The 20185-nt window shown below is 43.3% G+C and overlaps 1 protein-coding gene across 4 annotated transcripts in view; it reads left to right on the forward strand.

The window, feature by feature from the left end:
• PAM (peptidylglycine alpha-amidating monooxygenase) overlaps window positions 1-20185 on the forward strand; it is a 1287650-nt gene that overhangs the window by 1237326 nt on the left and 30139 nt on the right. For 2 of the 4 annotated variants that reach the window (XM_069625460.1, XM_069625462.1), the window contains one exon: window positions 5144-5200. In XM_069625460.1, coding sequence (XP_069481561.1) covers window positions 5144-5200 — 57 coding nt within the window. The remainder of the gene's footprint in view (window positions 1-5143; window positions 5201-20185) is intronic. The other 2 variants (XM_069625461.1, XM_069625463.1) reach the window with 1 other exon arrangement.

Below are 20185 nucleotides of genomic sequence, written 5' to 3' on the forward strand. Positions count from 1 at the left end.
TACACAGGCAGTATCCTTGGACAATGTGTGGGACACCTTTAAAGCAGTGATTAGAAGTGAGATGATCTTACTCCAAGCACAAAGGTCTAAACAGAGGGACAGGTTGGAAAAAGAGTGTGAGGACATACCGGATAAGGCACAAGTGGAAATGGCAGAGAAAAAGAGTAGGGAGGGATATTAAAAAATAAGACACTAAGAGACAGTTAGAATTACTCTGCACAAGACGAGCTAAGAAATCCATACTCAATATAAAACAATGCTACTATATCACAGCAAATAAGGCCGACTGATTACTCTCAAGACAATTGAAACAACAAAATTCAAATCACTATATTGATGGTATAAAACAAAACGACGGATCTATAACTACGGAAACTGACGACATTGTAACATTCTTTTCGTCATACTACAACCAATTGTACTCCACAGAATGGCCAAACTTGGTAACAATTAACGGGGTTCCTCAATGTATTACAGATGCCAAAAGTACCTCTTGGGCACAGGGAGGTATAAGAAGGAGACATAAGAGAAGAAGAATGATAAAGGCGTTCCCCAGAAATAAGGCACCGGGTCGAGGTGGCTTTTCAACAGCTTTTTACAACACTTTTTTAAGGCGTTAGTTCCCATTTTATCGAAAGTATTTAACTTATTTCGACATAGCGGGAAAATAACACGGTCAGTGACAGAAGCGAAGGTTCTGTTAAGGAAACCAAATAAAGACTTGACTCAATGCAGTACCTACCGACCTATAGCATTATTACAGATGCTAAAATATATACAAGTATCCTAGCCACAAGACTGAAAAACATCCTAGAGAAAGTAGCAATTAAGCATGTCCCAGTGACACTGGTCTCTCTTAGGCATTCGATAGGGTCGAATGGCCGTATCTATTTGAGACGATGAAACACATGGGTTTTGGCCCGATTTATTTTTACAGATGGTAGCAGTAAATTATAATGATCCATCAATGCGCTGCTCTGTTAATTCATGCTTATCTAATGTCATGAACATTAAACACGGGACAAGACAAGGCTGTCCCCTATCCCCCTACTATAAGTAATCTACCTGGAACCATTGTTATTTTCGATTCGTCAAAATAAAGCGATAAGGCTCATTCCTTTCGGAGGGGAAGTGCACACGACTGCAGCATTCGCAGATGACATATTAATGACATTGGTAGAACCTGAAACATCAATCCCAGCATTGGTAACAATATTGGAAGAGCAGGAGAAGATGTCGGGCCTTAAAATAAACATGACAAAATGTGAACTATTGGGTTTGGGTCTCTCAAGAGACCAAACATGTCATATGGATACATTCTCCCCTTTTTCGAACATCCAGTACTAACTTAACATACTTAGGGGTAAAACTGACCAGCAATGTCACTTATTTGTACAAAGCACACTTACCTTGACTCAATAAGGAAAATATGAGAAGATTTCAATCGATGGACCCCCTCAAGGTGTCTTGGTTGGATTGCATTACCACTGTTAAAATAGTTACTCTACCTAGACTACTTTATCTTTTTATCAGGCCCTCCCAATCCCGATTTCTCAGATATTCTTTAAAACGGTTAATAAACTGATAACAAATTTTGTCTGGTCAAACAAACACCCCAGAGTCTCTTTCGATTTGCTAATAACACCTAGGCTTAAGGGATATCTGGGTCTGCCAAGCATGAGTAGGTATTATGAAGCGACCCAATTGCTAGTGATTCGCGAAGGGTTTACAAATGGCAGAGGCAAAAGTTGGGCTCAAATGGATAGAGCAGTAGCAGGAACATCACTGGCAGGTCTGCTGTGGCTACCAGAAAGGGAAAGATCTTTGAGCGCTCAACAGAGCATGGTAGCAAATACGATGTGTGACATATGGGACCGATGGGTGAAGAAGGGGCACCTATCGACACGCCCTTCCCCATTCACTTCCCTGAGAATGCTCAATTTTCCCCCGTATATGCTAAAAGGTGCATTTAGTCAATGGAAAAAATAAGAATGCATGAAGATAGCGGACATGGCATGGGGTGGAGACCTAGCGACGTTTGAAGTGTGTAAGAAATATATAGCCCTAAAAGAGAACCTGAAATTAGGCAAGCAGCCAGCAAACCTCTAAAGCATTTAAAGACATATATAACCATTTAAGACTACATGTGTTCCTTACACTAATAAAACCACAATGGGTTGTGAAAAACTATTGTTGTAGATATCCATCTTTCAAATTAATAGCGCAAGGTATCCGGGACAAAACTACTTTAATTATACATAAAAAGGAGGTGTGGGCAGCACCTCCACCCACCCGTGACCAAGCTGCTAAAACCAAACTCTGATAACAATAGAGTGAAGCGCAAGAGGAGTTTCAAGCCTAGGGCCCAACCTTTCTGTGACATATATAACTGGTGATAAGCAATTAGTGTCACAATTGTATTAGATACTACAAACTTGTAGCTCCCAAAACCACTAGCCTTATCAAATAGCCTGGGAGGGAACGATGGGGGAAAACATCTCACAGGAACATAGGGAAGAAATGTGGAGGAATATTCAGAAATTGACACGGTCCATACAATTACAAGAGATGTGGTACAAAATAATGACGCAATGCCATTATACACCTCAAAGACTTCATAAAATATACACTACAATGTCACAAAACTGCTGGAAGGATTGCAAAGCGAAAGGGGACTGGAGACATATTTGGTGGGATTGCCCAAAGATCAAGGGATTCTGGGATGATGTTAGACTACAAATGAAGAATATGCACCCAAGAAGAATCTCTCTTTCAATTGGAGGAAGTCTGTGTGGGCTGCTTGGCCCAGAATCACGCCAATTTCCGAATTCACTGAAAAAACCTCTAATGATTCTATTAATTGCGGCGTGGTTGTTGATAGCTAACAATTGGAGGAGCCCAGACCCCCCTGACAATAATGCACTGGTTGCATAAACTATGGGGGATACTTTCAATGGAATGGATAACATATATCATTCGGGGTGAAGCCGATAAGTTCAGGGGGATTTGGTGGAAATTTTGGATTACCTGAAAAGTGATTATATGTTACAATGGTGCCCGCAAAACATTTGAATACTGGACATTATGTGAAGTTTAGAGGTTATAAATTTGAACAAGGAGCTGACTAAATCAGAAGGTTATCTACGTAGATGTAGGTTCAAAGGCACTGTGATCTGGGGAGAGGGCAGTTGGGAAGGGTGGTGAGGGTGGGTTGTTTGTTTCTATTGATTAACGAAAATGCCAAAAAAGCGACAAAAATCTATTTAGCTGTTCATAAGTCTTGTTACACAGTGAAGTAATATAGCTGCAACAATCGGTCTAACTGTGCTTCCAAGTAATCTAGCAACACAGTGAACTCATCTAGCCTCAACATTGATCAATCTAGCTAAACAATGAATTCATATAGCTGCAATGTGGATGATTCTAGCTGCACATTGAAATCATCTAGTGTGGATGATCAGAGAAACGCTGCAGACTCGTTGAGGACATTTTGAAGGAGATTCATTAAAAAATATGAAGGGCTGACTTTCCCTATCACTATGGGGAATTCCCTACCTATTTTACTAACTAAGCTGCTAGTCAGTCGTCTTGCAATGTCCAAAAAGAATACGTCCTCTGTCCAAAAACGAACACTATCTGACCCTATCACTTGTATGAACAGAAATAAGGACAGGAGAATGACTCCCTTCTCCTTTTAGATGCTTCTCGCACTTGTCTTCTTGCTTTCAAAAGAGTTCCTTCAATAGTCTTTGGCGACTCTTCTGATTAGTTCATGTAGCTCTTTCCTCAAGTTGGGATACTTAACTTTCTTTATAGAAGTGTCTTTTCTTGACTTGATTTGACTCATCACAAAGGCTATCTTAGTCTGCAGATCCTCGTATTCTTTTATTCTTAATTTTCACGCTCCTACTTTTGACTCTGGATTTGATTTCTGATTTCCCTTCTTTCCAGGTTGAATGTACATCAGCTTTATCATTATTCTTGGGATACTCTCTATTGATTCCTTTCCTTTATTGGAAATATTCAGATTTGTTAATGTTGACATTAAATTAGACTGCAATATATATTCCTTTAGTGTGGAACAAAAGTTGGGTGCAATGGGTTGTTATCCATTACCTGGCAGTAGATCAGTTTGCTTGGCCAGGCAAATGGCAGGAACATGGTTGAGTGCTAGGCGATTAGGCAGACAGGCATCATCATTTGCCTGTGCAGGCTGAATGAGAACTCGGATTTCATGGAAGTTCAGGTTCACGTGACCACAGGTATAGCCAACCAGGGAAGCAGCACAGAAAAGCGATTCCAAGTGCCCCAAAACAGTACAGGTTTCACTGCCTATTCTCTGATTAGGGTCTAAGAATGGGAATGCCTCACCATCTCTCCAAAAAAAACACCATTCAGAATACTACAAGCAGCCCAGGCTCAGCATCCTTTCAGATACTCAGTTGGAGTCAGCTCCAGTCCTGGTTGCAGACGTGTGTGTGATAACTGAATCAGACCACAGCATGAGTCATATGGCCAAAGCGTGAAACCTGGGCTCTCCGTGATGTTTCTTTGTCACGTCATGGTATAACGCCTGGCCAAGGCATGGCTCATGGCATAGGAGTTGGCCTTCATGGCGGCTCTGAGAATGCTCCATCCCCTTCCAATTAAAGATGTTGGTGCTGCATGAAGCCTGGCATGACTGAGAGGCTGCATCGCTGCACGTATGCCCCCGAAATATAGACTGACTGCATTTGTGGCTCTGTTTATTCTGACTTGTTAGAAATATTGTTCTATGTTTTTCAAAAGCCATGAATGCACAATTGACTAATTATACTGCCAGGTTAAATGCTCCAACTCTGTTGGGGGGATTTTAAACAAATGCTTGCGCCTCAGCCAAGCTGATGAAGAAAAACATATGTTTTTTACCTGATGGTTATCTGAATGGATTTGCAATAAGGAATTACTGATGCAGACTGACTATTACCAAAGCCAAATTAAAATGTAAACCCTAGGCAAGTGAGGTTTCAGGACCCATATGCAACCATACCAAGCTGCTTTGGAAATAATCCATTGTTATCCCTGCAGAAGGTTAATGAATTAGTGATGTATATTCTGTGTGGAATGATGAAAAACTGCAGTTTAAATATGTCTCTATTTCCAGCAGATTCAGAACACAAGCTTGAGTCAAGTTCAGGCGGACTTTTGGGAAAGCTTAGAGGTAAGCTGGTTAAACCCTTAAGAACATTGTTTTGTCTGTAGGTTCAAGTTCATTTTAAAAGATGTATTCTATAAGTGTCTTTAGAACTAATAAATACAAGAATCTGAAATCTATATTATGACCAGTGAGGGGTACAGTTTAAGGATTTAGGATGGTGTGACTTAATCATTATCTAAGGGACACTGCGGAATGAATCACCTCAGAGCACTGATGTGCTGTCTGGGTAACCATGTAGTCCTAGTGAAGGGGCGCCTTGGGATTACAAGACCATCTAGGTCCGCCACAATTGTGAAAGCATTCCACAATGCCCACCATTGTCCTTCATGCATGATTAATTGAATGAGAAAGTAGTTGAGACCCCATGCTCACTCTGTGTTTGGGAACAATGATGACTTGTTGCAGTGTCTTTGTGAGGTTATGGGGTCGTCGTACCTGCTTGTAAGTATACTGGGACAATTAACTAATGCTGTATAAACTAAACAATAAATCACCATAAATGTGTGCATTTTGATTGCTGGCAAATTGAAACTGTAACCTAGGCTCCACATTCTTGAGATGTGACACAGTGCCACAATGCTTTCAGCCATCCAATCATCTTGCATAATCATTTTGAGCAACCAACACTGTGTGTGGCTAGGTCAACCAACTGGGGCTTGTTATGTGCTATGTGTATGCTATCAGTGGTGCATGTCCTAATCCTGCAGTGACAAATAACTTGAGTGCCAACTCTGTCCGCTAATAAAGAAGGCACTGTGGTGAGGTCACGTCTTTCTTACCGATATGCAGAGGCTTGGGAATTCTGGGGGCCAGTTGGCCAGATGAACCCCCTGGCTCAGTGATGCAACCATGTAGGTGACATTGGGAGGACCCCCAGAACTCACCCAGCTATTTTGTAATTGACTGAGTAGTACAGTAAGTGCCTAGAGTGGTAAAAAGACCTAGGGTCTGTACGAGGGGAAATATGCTTCATGAAAGGGGAGAACAAAGCTGGTCCCTTAGACCTAGTGCCCAGTCCTGTGTGCCCAGAGAGAATACCCAGAAAAAAAACAATCTCTGAACACAGTATTCGTAGGAGTGGCAGGTTAGTGCATGTCAACTGCACAGGTTCCGGCATGGGTCCTGACCAAAAGCCAAACAGAAAAACTACAGCAAACCCCAAAATACTAGCCATGCGCTATATACAATACATTGTCAGAAAGGCAAGAGACTCGCAGGGATGCAGGGGAAGCTGGAGCCTCCGGGTTCACTTATGGCATGTTCGTACTGCCTGAAACTACAGATTTGGAGAGGAGGTGGAACTTTTAAGCCAGCGTTAGTCACACAAATGTAAAAAGGAGCTAGGTCTCTGCAGTCAAGCCTTAGGAACAGCCAGGTTGAGGGGACAGTCTACAATGGGAAACCTACTGATAACCTAGGCCTAGAAACGGTATTGGCCAAACCCTAAAAATCCCTAAGCAGTAAAAGTGAAGCCTGCTGGGGGCCCGTTCCCAGACCCTTGTGGAAGTTGTGAGGCTACCAGCAGAAATAAAGAAGTCTTGGTAACCATGAGAATTCATGCAGGAAGGAGTCAATCCTATCCAGAAATAAATCAGCAAGGGGGGAAGATACCGTTGTGCTTTACCCCTAAAGGAACCCCTAGGGCAAGAGGGGTTCTATATATGGCTTGGCCAGATAGTTCCTATGAGGCCACTGCATTGACCTACAAACCAAGACACAGATCAAGACAATTCTAAATGATCAAGACCAAATCAAGTTCAGTAAAAGGACTGCAGCCAGAAAAGACCCTGATATTTGACAAAGACAATGGGCCTCATTACGAGGTTGGCGGAATGGGTTTACCGGTAAAGGTGCTGGTAAACCCATTCCGCCCTATTACGAGGTTCCCTTGCGGGACCCGCTCAGAACGTCTGGTCAGACCAGATGTCCTTTGCAGGTCCCGCAAGGGGAACAGGGAGCAAATAACGGGCCCGTTATTAGCTCCATCCCTATAGGGGCTCAATGGGAATGGGGAATGTTTTTTCTAAAGAGGAATTACCGGGTCCTCCAAGGTTGGAATGACCCGGTAATTCCTCATTCACAAAACCCGGACCTGGACACAATTTTGGAGGCAGCCATGGTGCTAATAGCACATAGCACCATGGCTACCTCCAAACTCGTAATGAGGCCCAGTGTCTTCATAAACAAAGGATGCCTGGACACTCTAAAAGCCCTGTGACTGACATTCAGGACAGTATCCTGACACCTAGGATTTTATTTTAACCAGACAAGGAAACCTAAGTTCATTAGCTGATTCCCCTTCAAAGCGAATCATTAGTCTTTATTTTCAGTATTTTGGTTAGATTTCTCTTCTTTGAGTTGCATACACAATATTTAGGCCATCACTTCAGCCCTCCCGAGAACTGGGAAGGTAATTGCTTGGGTTAAGAGAACGATTGACCCAGGAGGGGTGACTGTCTACTACTCATTGGGTAAGACCCTTGGAGATAGTATATTTCTTTAGGGCATGTTAGTGGTGACTTTGGGGTACATCAAAGACTGAAGCAGAGTAGTCCCATACTCCTTTTTTAATATTTAACTTTTTTCTCCTCTGAATCCCCCAAATAAACTTATTATGATCACAACTAAACTTGTACGCTTTCTGCTGCTTTTCCCTTTTCTAACCATTGGGAGAAGGCATCAAAACTGAAAGATATGAGGAACATGGTGCATTTGCTTGAACCTTTCTAATTTATGTTGTATAAAGTTCTAATGGGCTTTAAATTGAAGGTTTATATTTGCTAAACAAAGAAGATAAGCAGGACAGAAGATTATTTGCAAGACTGGGGAAAGTACCTGAGTGCTCAAACCCCAATGAACTGGAAGTGAGTGTTTGAGTACTCGTAACCAAGGTCCTGATAACTACAAGAGATTTTGTTCCATCTCAGGGAAGCTTACTTTCAGAACTGGGATGGACCTGGTTCTTTTTGTAAGGAAAGGTCAACCCGAATTAGAATTGGTGGAATTTCACCAATGTTTTTTTGGGCTGTTAGAGTTTCGACCCTTTCATAGACTGGTGCTAACCCTTGATATCCATTCCTGCACTTGCTATTTTCTCCTTATCCTTACATTCTTTCGAGAAGAATAATTCAGTTTGGTCTAACTTGTTTTGTTCATAGCCTCATACCCCTTGTTCACAATAAAATTTGCATTACTTTGACACTTAGTTGGTCTGTCAGCCTCTGCTTGATCCCGCAGCATATGATAGTTTCTCATTAAATAAAAAAAGACACTTTGGGACTACTACTACTACCGGGCAACATTGGCTGGAGGAGAGCTGGAAAGCTCATAGGTTGCTCAACTCGAATTGTGGGTAATAGCATGATACGTGTTTATGGCATGAGATGTAAATACGTATGCCACTCTGCCAGCCTTCACAGAGAGAGGAAAGGGGACAACATGTCAGAAGAAAGTCAGAACCTCGTAAGAAAGATAATTATGTCACATGCCCAAACCTATCAAGACAATGCGGTATGGTGGAAGATACACCAATCTCATATCGTCCATGCCTCTGTGTACCACTTAACTCCAAGACCCAAGCCTAGCAGTGATTATGGGAAATGATGATGGTGGTAATACATTTTTGACACTTTGTAGCCAATGCAGGAGAGGAGGTTTGTTATTAAGATTGTGTGTCTATCCTTTGAAAGTACTGTACCCATATCTCTGAGCATATGAATTTGAGGCATTGCCAGCTGGGCTTGTATTTCAATAAAGCAACTGCCATGAGGTTAAGAATCCTCATACTGGTGTCCCTCCCTCTTCTGTCTGCCTAAATAACATACAAAGGAGGAAGGACATTGGAGTTTGGTAGTGGGAAGTTCACTGAGATATGGAGTGCTCTGAACTCCCAGCCAGCCACCTCGCTGGAGGCAAAATGATATTAATAGTGTATATGAAGCTGTGTATTCTCAGTGCAAGCCCAGGTGCCTACTCTGCCTGTGTTCTTTTTAAAGTGCAATAGTGCACTATGATTTTATTTGGAATAAATTCATCCAGCATGGTAACAAAAGAATAAAACCATGTGCCAAAGAGTGAAATCTAGCCCCATATGATGATGTGATGGTTGTACAACACTTGTTTGTGATTGAAAAGAAAGACGTTTATGCCCTGGCACTTTGGGTCATGATTTAAGAGTGTGATTTTCTTAGAGAGAAGGCTCTTTTTATTTCCCTGTTGATTAGAATTGAAAACTGTTTGATTTACGATAATTGGAGCCATTGAAGTAGAGTATTGTCGAGCCGAGACTTGATTGGCAAACATTGGCCTGGCAAACTCCTGTGTGAGGATGGAACATGTGACGCTTGGCTGCAGTTTACGGTACGAGCATATGGGTTAGCTTTCCCTCTTTTGCACATTGTTTCAATCTTTTGTTAGCGAAATGAATTGATTACAAATACCAGTCCGATAGCACAGCGAGTAGAGCGCTCACTTTGACATCGGTGCAGAGCCTGCTGACGCAGGTTCGAATCCCGGCAGGGCCAAACTCAGTCTTTCATCCTTCCGAGGTTGATAAATGAGCACCACACAAGCAGCGCTCAGATACCCGAGGGTTCGTAGTGCTATATAAATGCTAAATTATTATTATTATTATTATAAAAGCATTTTTAATTGCACTATTGTGCTTTCAAAATAACTTGTACCTGGCTATGCTTTGACCTTAACAATGCAGTGTAATGTTAGGTAATTGTTTTTGTTCATTTTAAACATGGGATTGCTTAATCTATAACCTTAAGGCACCCTCTACGAATGCCTCAGCAATCTTTAAGCAACATGTGATGTTTGAATATATATATATATATATATATATATATATATATATTATAGTGTGGCAGTCGCTGCACTATAGTTAAGGTGTGTACTTAGTTCCATAGGAAACCCAAAATTTATTTTGCGATTAACATTTGACTTGCAAAAATCTGCATTGAGAACGCAAAAAAAGCAGTTTTCGGACTACTCCCATCCATTTTTCCAAGAGAAAAAGTCAAAAAAGCTGCCCAAGAACCAACTTGAACACAAACCATTGGCTTGATTTCCGGGTGCAGTCTGATGTTATTGCATCCAGTCGTTTTTTTAAATATTTGACCCCTTCTCCCAAAATTATAGCAGTGAAAATGCTGATAGGGTTTTCAACTTTTGATAAGCTGATAAGCTGGATGGATTTAGGCCTACCCACATTTCTGGGAACAATAAGTTAAACAATGAAAAAGTCATTAAGAAAACAAAAACACCACCATTTTCAGCCCATTCAATTTCCCATAGGAAAAAAATGCAGTTTTTAACAGTTGTAAAGTGAAAACCACCGAGTAGATTTGGACCAAATGAGAAACAATTTGAGCACAAAGCGTTGACTTAATTTCCTTGACTGGTTTGGGGTAAATCCATCCAGTAGTAGGCGGAGTGACGTGGGAGTGTTCTTGGTGTTCTACTAACAGAATTCTGTGTTTTGCTGCCATTCTGAAAAAGCAGTGAGCCCCGAGGTGGAGGCGGTGCTTGCAGCAAGTGGAGCGGAGCTTACTGTTAAAACCCCCAGTCACCCGCGGAGCGATGCATAGTGATGTGGGAGTGTTCTTGGTGTTCTACTAACGGCAGAATTCTGTGTTTTGCTGCCATTCTGAAAGAGCAGTGAGCCGCGAGGTGGAGGCGGTGCTTGCAGCAAGTGAAGCGGAGCTTACTGTTAAAACCCCAAGTCATCCGCGGAGCGACGCAGAGTGACGTGGGAATGTTCTTGGTGTTGCTGGTGCTTCTGGTGTATTGGGGTGAACCTGTTATGAGTCCGAAAGTATGATGGAGCTCGTCAATGATCTTAGTTCAGTCGGTCAAACGGTAACTCGTTCACATATAAGCAGATGCAATTCAGTGCTGATGCAAACAGCAAACGTGGGCCGATGTGCAATTCACGTACCTAAAGTAAGTGAAAAGAATGGTGTGGATGTCTGTTTGACAGAACTACATGGCACAATGGAGCATAATAACAAAGCATTTATGTCTAATAACACGGGTAAGGGAGGAGGGGCGGTTGTAGGCTTGGTGCCCCGAAGAAACGAGAGTTCCTTAGTAGGAACCTCTGCTGTTGTCACTGCCCCCTCTGTGTCTAGAAGATGAAAATTCACCCAAACCAACAAAGGAAGTGGCAAAGTTGGAAGGCGCATATATATCATAGAAACAACACCTAAGAAGATGCCTAATCCAAAAGATGTGCGTGAAGGTGAGGAACTACAAAGGGGACGATTCATGACAATTGAGGATAAAAGAAAAAAGACAACTGTAATACAGGATAACACTACAAGAACACAAAACGTGCAATTTAAATACAAAGGCATCCAAGCTCCTGAGGATAAAGAGCAGGTTGCTGAGAAAGAGAAGCTCCTAAGGGATGATAACAAAAAGAAATACATGAATGAAAGGGTAAATGACTGGAGAGTTGACAAGCGTCCTAAGGTGTGGAAAGATAACCAAGATGCAGAAAAGAAGCAAAAGACAGAATTGGAACAGGGGTTACTGTTGGAAAGAAGTGTCTACAGGTACGATGGTCTGGTGCTCAAGGGATAAACACGTTTTGCAACTGTTTCACCACATCCCACATTTGAAATCGATCTCTACTAATGATATAAAAACAGTGGAATTCGTAGAAGAGTCCACTTTGGATAGTTATTTTACATATGTACTCGAAAACAATCAGTGAAATAATATTGGAAAGTGTAAATGAGTTAAATGAAATAGGATTTGAATTAAAAGAGATCAAAAACCTGGGGTCGCAGAAAAAACAAAACAAACCCATGTAATTGTGGCGTAAGGAATCAAGGAACCAATAAATAATCCAAAGCATTAGTGGCAGATGAAGCGGAAGGGGAAGAAAGCACAAGTAACGAGGAGGAAGTCCATAGTCATTTGAAGAAAATAAAAATAATGTTTAACTGTGAGAACTCAGACCCAAAAATCCAGAGTCGACTAGAGTGTGCTCCGGCGAAAACCAGAAAAGATGAGTGCTGGTGCTGGTTAGCTGGTTTCGCTGACGACGCAAGCATCCAGCTAATGTTCAGATAATACTACCACTGTCATACAGATGGGGTCCTGGAATACACAAGGACATGCCCATTTGTTTAGCAAGGATCAAGAAATTCTGAAAGCCTTGGATTCTGTGGGCCTACAGGAGACATGGTTCGTAAGCCACCAAGTGCTGAAGGATACGAAATGGTATTTAATCCTGCAATAAGTACGGCAAAGGGACGCCCAATGTCAGGCTTAATTACTTTGATCAAAAGGTCCTGTGGCTTTCAGATAATGAATACTGTGAATCCATCTCCATATATACAGACAACTTAAGTTAATTTGAGGGAACAAAGTATTAAAAAGCGCTTACGCATATTCATTGTAAACATACTGGCAACATCAGGCTGCAGGATACTTGGTCTTTGTTGATAAGCTATGTGACATTTTGGATGAAATAATGTTGGAAATGCCACAATGGAGTGTTATTTTATGTGGGGATATGAATATGGAATTCCTAAAGCAGGAAAAATGAAGCAAGGAGATAAGCAACAAAAATGAAACATCTAATAAAAAGATAGTACGACAAGTTTGGCTTGAAGAAATGGAGGCAAGAAACATTTACCTCCTCAATGGTAATATACTGAGTGATGTGCCCCCAAAACCGACATGGGCAAGAGATAAGCAGAGCTCAATTCTAGACTATTACTTTGTATCAGTAGATGTGGCTAAAAGCACTGAAAGTCTAAACATGATTAGGACAGGGGAAAGTGACCATAATCTTGTGAAAATCACAATAAAATTGGAAAAGCCGGAACTGACAACCACGTGGAAACATAGCGCGAGCTTGGAACCAGGAAGAAAAAGGCTTAAGTTGAACAGTGCAAAAATAATAAACTTAACAAAAGAAACTAAACACAAAGGAGTCAACAACATTGGAGATGCTTTGGAATATGATTGTATACTACAAAAATATATTGAAAGATCTAATAAATCTGGTAGAAACTTCCAAAAGAAACACACATATGATGCAGCAATTGTGGCAAAGAAGAGGGAATTATGTAAAAATATAAGAGCACTGGGGAAAAGTAAGATCGGAAATAGCAACAGAAAAATGTTTTTAAAATGAAATCCAGAAATTGGATACATAGCCACAAAACAATTATGGAACAACAAGATGCGGAAAAGATGATGGTGATTTTGAGGAACAAAAACACCAAAAATGTTTGGACTCTTATAAATTAGATGGAAACATCACAATGTGCAATCCAAAGTAATATGGTAAAGGAAACACAATGGGTTGAACATTATATGGAGCTCTTTAAAAACAAGGAACAAGCACTGAACCAGCGTTACCACAATTGGAAGAATGGAACATCGAGATCTCGAGAGAGGACATAGAAGAAAACATCAAGCGAATAAGCTCTTCCGGGGCCCCTGACCCCGATGGGTTAACAAACCAAATGCTAAAAAACCATCTTAGCGAATGGTCGAAATTCTGTGAAACCCTCTTTGAGTTAATTATAAAAAGAAGAATAATACCGGTATCGTGGAGGTCAGCAATAATTGTACGCATCTTTAAAAAAGGATTGAGATCAGTACCTGGATCAAAAAAACAGGCTTGTTTGATCCTAGATAGATAGGCTTCGTAAGAGGAGTAGGCTGTGGGTTGAACTTGTTCATATTGAATCTAATAAAGATGGAGGCAATAAGGAAAAGAACACCTGTCTATCTGGCATTTGTCGATCTTGCACACGCTTTTGATGGCGTAGATGGAGAACGGCTGTGGTCCAAGTTGATGTCCATAAATTGTCCTCCAAGCTTGATAATGGCCATTAAGGAACTGCACACAGACACACAGATCCAAATTCGACTAGATATAATGGGTACACTCTCATGTCCAATAAAAACCTCTCGAGGGATTAAACCGGGGTGCCCGCTCGGTTCAACATTGTTTAATGCATTCATAGCAGATGTAGGTAATGCAATAGAGGAACCTACATCCTCCCCCACCCCCCCCAAGAATCAATGGAAACCAAGTGAATTGGCTACAATATGCAGACAACATTGTTCTCTTAGACCGGACTCCGATAGGTCTCCAGAGAAAATTAACAGCTTTAAAAAGATATATTGATGAAAATGGGCTGGAGATAAATACAAAAAACAAAGATACTGCAAATAAGAAATCTAAAAGGCGCTATGAGTCGGAACAGGAAAGCGTTTCAAGTGAAACGCTTAATGTTGTAACGCAAGCTTCGTATCTTGGTACACTTATAAACTCAAACATCAATGATGAGCCAATGGTACTGAAAACAAAAATGAAATGTAAAGCCTTGGCAAGACAAGTGGTTACAGAAAAGGTTCGGCAAATTTTTGATAAAACGTGACCTTTTATAGAACAAAAGTAATTCCGGCCTTGATCAACGGGGCAGAGGCAATGCTTGGATGTCCCCATTCGCTATGGCCACAATGTGAAAATATATTCTGGAAAAGAATCTTGCAGCTCCCACAAAGTACACCAACAGCATGTATTCGGTACGAGTTGGGTCTGACGTCAATAAGTGCCATGTTCATATGGAACACCCCTAGCCCCATTCAGGAAAGCAATAAGAGCGGATAACTTAAAGCAATTTGAGATTCTAAATATACTGACTCTGCAAAATCCAGAAGGTGTTCTTGAAAAATGGATAAAGAACTGGGAAATGACCTTGGCCCAACTTTGAACTGATAAGAAAATGCAAATAACAAATCCAGAAGCGGTAAAAAAAACAATTGTGGGCTCTCGACTGGATCGAAACAGTTGAGGAAAAGAGCGTAACACGTATGTATGCGGGCATATCCAGCAGAGGTGAAGGCATGTAACGAGATTCCAAAATACCTTCTGATATTTCCTAGCGAAAGTCGAAGGAGAAGCTTTCTCAAGCTTAGGCTGACCTGTTTGAAACAAAGGAAGTGCGAAACAGGAGAAAAAAGATAGGCGAACCTGAAGATTTAGCTTGCCGATTTTGCACAAAGGACGAGGAGACGTTGAAAAACCTTGTGATCTTCTGCCCGAAACAAAATGCATGGGTAAAGAGATTGAACTTTACCCAACCAGAAATGGAGATACCTGGTGGAAAAAAATGTTGGAAGGAGAGGAAAAAAAGCTAACCTTCACCCTAACATTCTTTTTGGAAGAAATGAACTTGTTATTGTTTAACGTAAGAGTTCTTACATGCTATTTTGATGGTTTTTCACTTTTTGATCTTTTAAGAATAGACAGTGTACATTAATTACTGAGATGGATCTTTCTGTGATTATGAATATGTTCACTACCTTGTCGCTTTTCTTTCTCTCACTTCCTCTTCTTCTTTTTTTTTTTTGCATTTTTATTGTTTATGCATTTAAAATAAGTTTGTAATAAACTGTTTTTTTTTTTTTAAAGTGCAGTTTTTGAACAGCCATGGCATGACAACCGCTGGGCAGATTAGTACCAAACTCTGTAATTAACTCCTCCACGTCCCTTACTGAGTCTAATAACTTTCTTGACATCAGAAAGAGAAACTCTTCTGTATATGTATTCACTTCTAGGAGAACACTGATTGTTTTGAACAACAGCGCTTAGATGGTGTGGTAGTAGGCACTATATTAATACCAATACCAATCACATCTGGCTAGAGGTCCGGAGCGGGAAAAAAGACACCATGTGAAGTTGGGGATTTGGGGGTGGGTTAGGGAGCGAGTTACAGGTAGACATTTTTCAAAGAGGTACTCAGAAAATGTGCTTCACACAAAGCGATGAGTGATAAGGGGTAATTGGAGGGGGTTAAGGAGGGGAAAAGCAATTGAGTGGAGTGGAAAAAAGAATAGGGACACATGTTGAATGCCTGTGAGGATGCAGAAGACTATTTAATTCTGAGCAATTCTTCCTGTTATTGCGGGAATTGGCGAACCAGGATGATTGGAGGTGGGCACCGCTATTGTTTGTGTAATAATATAGTTTCAGTTTACAAAGGTATGTGTATCAGAACACACCTTGAGACCTAGGCACGAGGCTACCAATAACTGAGCAAAAGAAAGAATTAGAATCCCATCCAATTCTATGCTTGCTCAAGTTGGGCTCTCCACTGGAGTTGCAGTAGGTTATGTTGATAATTGTTAATATCTAAAGTCTCATTCCATATTACAGTAAGAAGCTCATATGGTTCATACTCTTGCGTCCCGTCCCCTTTCCTCCACACTGCATGGGTGTCCCTTCCAAGAGACGGAGATGGAACCTTTTTCACCAGAGAAAACCTTCTTCCCTTTTAAATTTAGAGGCGTGTGGGGGTGCGGCCCTTGGAGCATAAACTGCCCTGATTATGCCCTCTGGCGGCACACCTCAGTCCCCTTTTCCGTGTCGACAGGAAGGGGCCGAATTCACCAGCGCTCCTGTGTTTGGCTTTGGCCATGTAATTCCACGTGCGGATACTTCTTCTTCTGTCTTTTATCATACAGGTACTCGCTCCTCGGGCGTCACGCTCCTCCCCAGCGCATGTCGACTTCCACAGGGTTCAGCAGGTGTCCATCCTGCAACGGGCTCTTCCCAACTTCAGACCTTCACGCCCTCTGCCTCCGTTGCCTTGGCCCAGACCACATTTGGCAAGCTTGTACAGCGTGCAATGCCCTGTTATCGAGGTCTCTGAAAAACAAACTAGTCAGGTAGAGGGAGCTCTTCCAGGGTCTACGTGTCTCCAGTGGGAGGCAGGCTTTCTCTCCATGCACATTTCTGGCACCAGAATTTCGCGGACCGCTGGATCCTCTCCGAAGTATCCACGGGGCACTGCCTACCCATCCCAGCCTCTCCTCCTTCCTCCCCTCCACTCCCTCAAGTTGGGACAGCAACTCTTTTGGCGGAGATCCGGTCGCTCGTAGAGAGCCAGGCCGTGGATGAAGTTCCAGCCTCCCAACGAAGCTTGGGCTTTTACTCCAGGATTTTCGCCATTCAGAAAAAGAACCCGGTGGGCCTGAGAGTTGTTCTTGGTTTTTTCACCCTCAACCTCTCATACCTCTACAAAAATTCAAGATGGTTACGCCAGCCTTTATAGCAGACACATTGTGCAAGGGAGACTGGATGTGCTCCCTGGATCTGAAGGACGCGTACCTACACGTCCCGATTTGGCAGCCCCATCGTTCTTTCCTACGGTTCAGGATCATGGGCTACCATTTCCGATACAAGGTCCTTCCTTTTGGCCTCAACTCGGCCCCCAGGGTCTTTACCAGACTAATGAATACTGTGGCTGCCCTCCTCAGAGCGCAGGCCCTCCACATCTACCCATACCTAGACGACTGGCTCGTCAAGGCTACATCTCCGGAAGATGTTTGCCACTCTTCCCATGCCCTTATGAACACACTGCACAATCTGGGTTTTTTGCTCAATCTCAAGAAATCGCAGCTGCAGCCCATGCAGACTCTGACATTCTTGGGCCTCATCTGGGACACGTGCTCTGAGAAGTAATTTCCGTCGGAGGACAAGATCTCGGCCATCAGGAGGGCCCCCACTCACTTCCTCAGCAGAGAGGTGACCTCGGCCTGCTGGCACCAGCATCTCCTAGGTCTCAAGGCAGCGGTCCTGTTAGCCGTCCCACACACTAGACTGAGGATGAGGAGGATTCAGCTGCACTTCGCGGCTTCGTGGAACCAGGAGCAGGGCTCTCAATCCGAGAGGATCAACGTTCCTCCATCTCTCCGTCCGGACCTAACATGGTGGTCCAGGTACTGTAACCTACGGATGGGCAAGCCCTTCTGGCCTCCCACCCTGTAGGTCACCATCACCACAGACTCCTCGCTCGAGGGCTGGGGAGCCACCCTGGACGATCTCTGTCCACGGCATCTGCACTTGACAGAAGCAGGAATACCACATCAATTGGTTGGAGATGAACGCCATCTGGCTAGCACTCAGAGCATTCCTTCCACCTCTCAGGGGCAAGGTTATCCTCATCCAGACGGACAACTCGACCAGCATGTACTATGTCAACAAGCAGGGAGGCACCGGATCCCCTCCACTGTGCAGACTGGCAATCAGCATGTGGAAGTGGGCCCTGAAAAACGACACCTACCTCACGGCAGTCCACCTCCCGGGGAATCCAACTTGGAGGCGGACAGGCGTAGCAGGTTGGGAGCAGACAATTACGATTGGCAGCTAAACAACCTTGTTATTCAGGAGATCTTCAACAGATGGTGTCTCCCCCAGGTGGATCTTTTTGCCACCTGGCACAACAAGAGGTGCCCTCAATTTGCCTCCTGGCAGGGACAGGGCGCCAGCTCCCTGGGAGATGCATTTCATATTCAGTGGAACAGCATGACAGCATACGCCTTCCCGCCCACTCTGCTGATTCACAGAGTGATTTGCAAGATCAAGGAGTCTCTCCAGCTCAACATCATTCTGATAGCTCTAGGGTGGCCGGCCAGGCCATGGTTCTCGGATATGCCTTCAATTCACCTTCAGATGGGCCCAGCACATCTTCTGGCACAGCAGGGGGGCAGGTTCATCCACCCCGCACCACAGAAACTAGCGCTCACAGCGTGATTCCTGGGCAGGTAACGCTAAGGCACCTCAGCCTCTCACAGGCTAATCTGAAAATCATACAGGGCGCAAGAAGCAAGGCTAGCAGGGCCCAGTATAAAAGTAAATGGACCAGGTTCTGCCACTGGGCAGGCTCCAAGGAATTCGACCCCCTGGCATGTATTTTGAACGACGTGCTCTCCTTATCGGCCCACTTCGTGCACTCTGGCATGCAGGTGGACACCTTCCACACTTACCTCGCAGCCATCGGGGCTTACAGGAACTCGGAGGAAGGAGGTCTTCTCCTCCTCCAATCCGATTGTCAAGAAACATTTGACGGGGCTCGCAAGGCTCTACCCGCCCATCAAGAGGCCACACCCTGTGTGGGACATGAACATAGTTGTGGGCACCCTGGCACATGAACCGTTTAAGCCAATGGCGTCCGTGGACATCAGGCTGGTCACCATTAAGACGGCCTTACTAGTCGGCCTCACCTTGGCTCGCAAAGTAAGCGAACTCCAGGCACTGGTCGCCTCAGAACCATATACTACCTTTCACAGGGACTAGGTAGTCCTACGGACACACCCAGCATTTCTTCCTAAGGTGCCGTCTGCTTTCCATTTGAACGAGGAAATAGTCCTTCCTATGTTTTTTGACGATCATAAGAAGGAGGCACAGAGAGTTCTGCACTGCCTGGTGTTAGGGAGAATTCTCTGTTTAGGCTGAATTTCCTAACCTAGGGAGTTCCCCAGCAGCTTTGCTGGATTTCTGGAGTTTGTTTTTTTCATCCTGCCAAGAGTGAGACTCTTTTTCTCCAACTCTTGGACATAATTTGTGGTATTTCTTTGAATGTTAATGTGTTCTATGGGCTCTGGGGTCTTTTACTCCGTAGGGTCTCATGTGTTTTGCTATGCGTGTTACACAGCACCCTCCGTGCCGTAACACTGGGGTGTGCTAGGTGACCCCCACCATAGACTCCATACCCTGGGACTGACTACTGTCTCCCAGGGCATGTAAAGTCACCATTGGCTTTACTAGACCTAAATTTACTAACAGAACCAGTACAAACCATCCTATTGTGGACGTACTGGTAGGGGCAATTTGATTACCCCTGGGTCTGTTGTTCGAGGGGGCACTGTCCCGTTCCCCCCTCGTCGAGTTTTGGCTGTGGCAGTGGATACTACTTTTTATATTCGACCGCGAATATATTCCTATGGGATTTTCTCATTGTTCGAGGCTAATACTTTTTCTATGTAGCCTCGGTCATACCGCCGGTTTATTAAATTAAAATGAATTCACCGGTTGGTATTTTCTGCCAGAACTCAGTTTTTAAAATGGCGTATGTGTTTGCCTCTGTAACTCCAAACCAAAGGTTGAGCCTATGTTCCACTTTTGGCGGGCTTCTGCACAGAAGCCCTCCAGAGTGGTGCCATTCT

Source organism: Ambystoma mexicanum, chromosome 6p (genome assembly GCF_040938575.1).
Source record: "Ambystoma mexicanum isolate Mex_15411 chromosome 6p, UKY_AmexF1_1, whole genome shotgun sequence".
NCBI lineage: Eukaryota > Metazoa > Chordata > Amphibia > Caudata > Ambystomatidae > Ambystoma > Ambystoma mexicanum.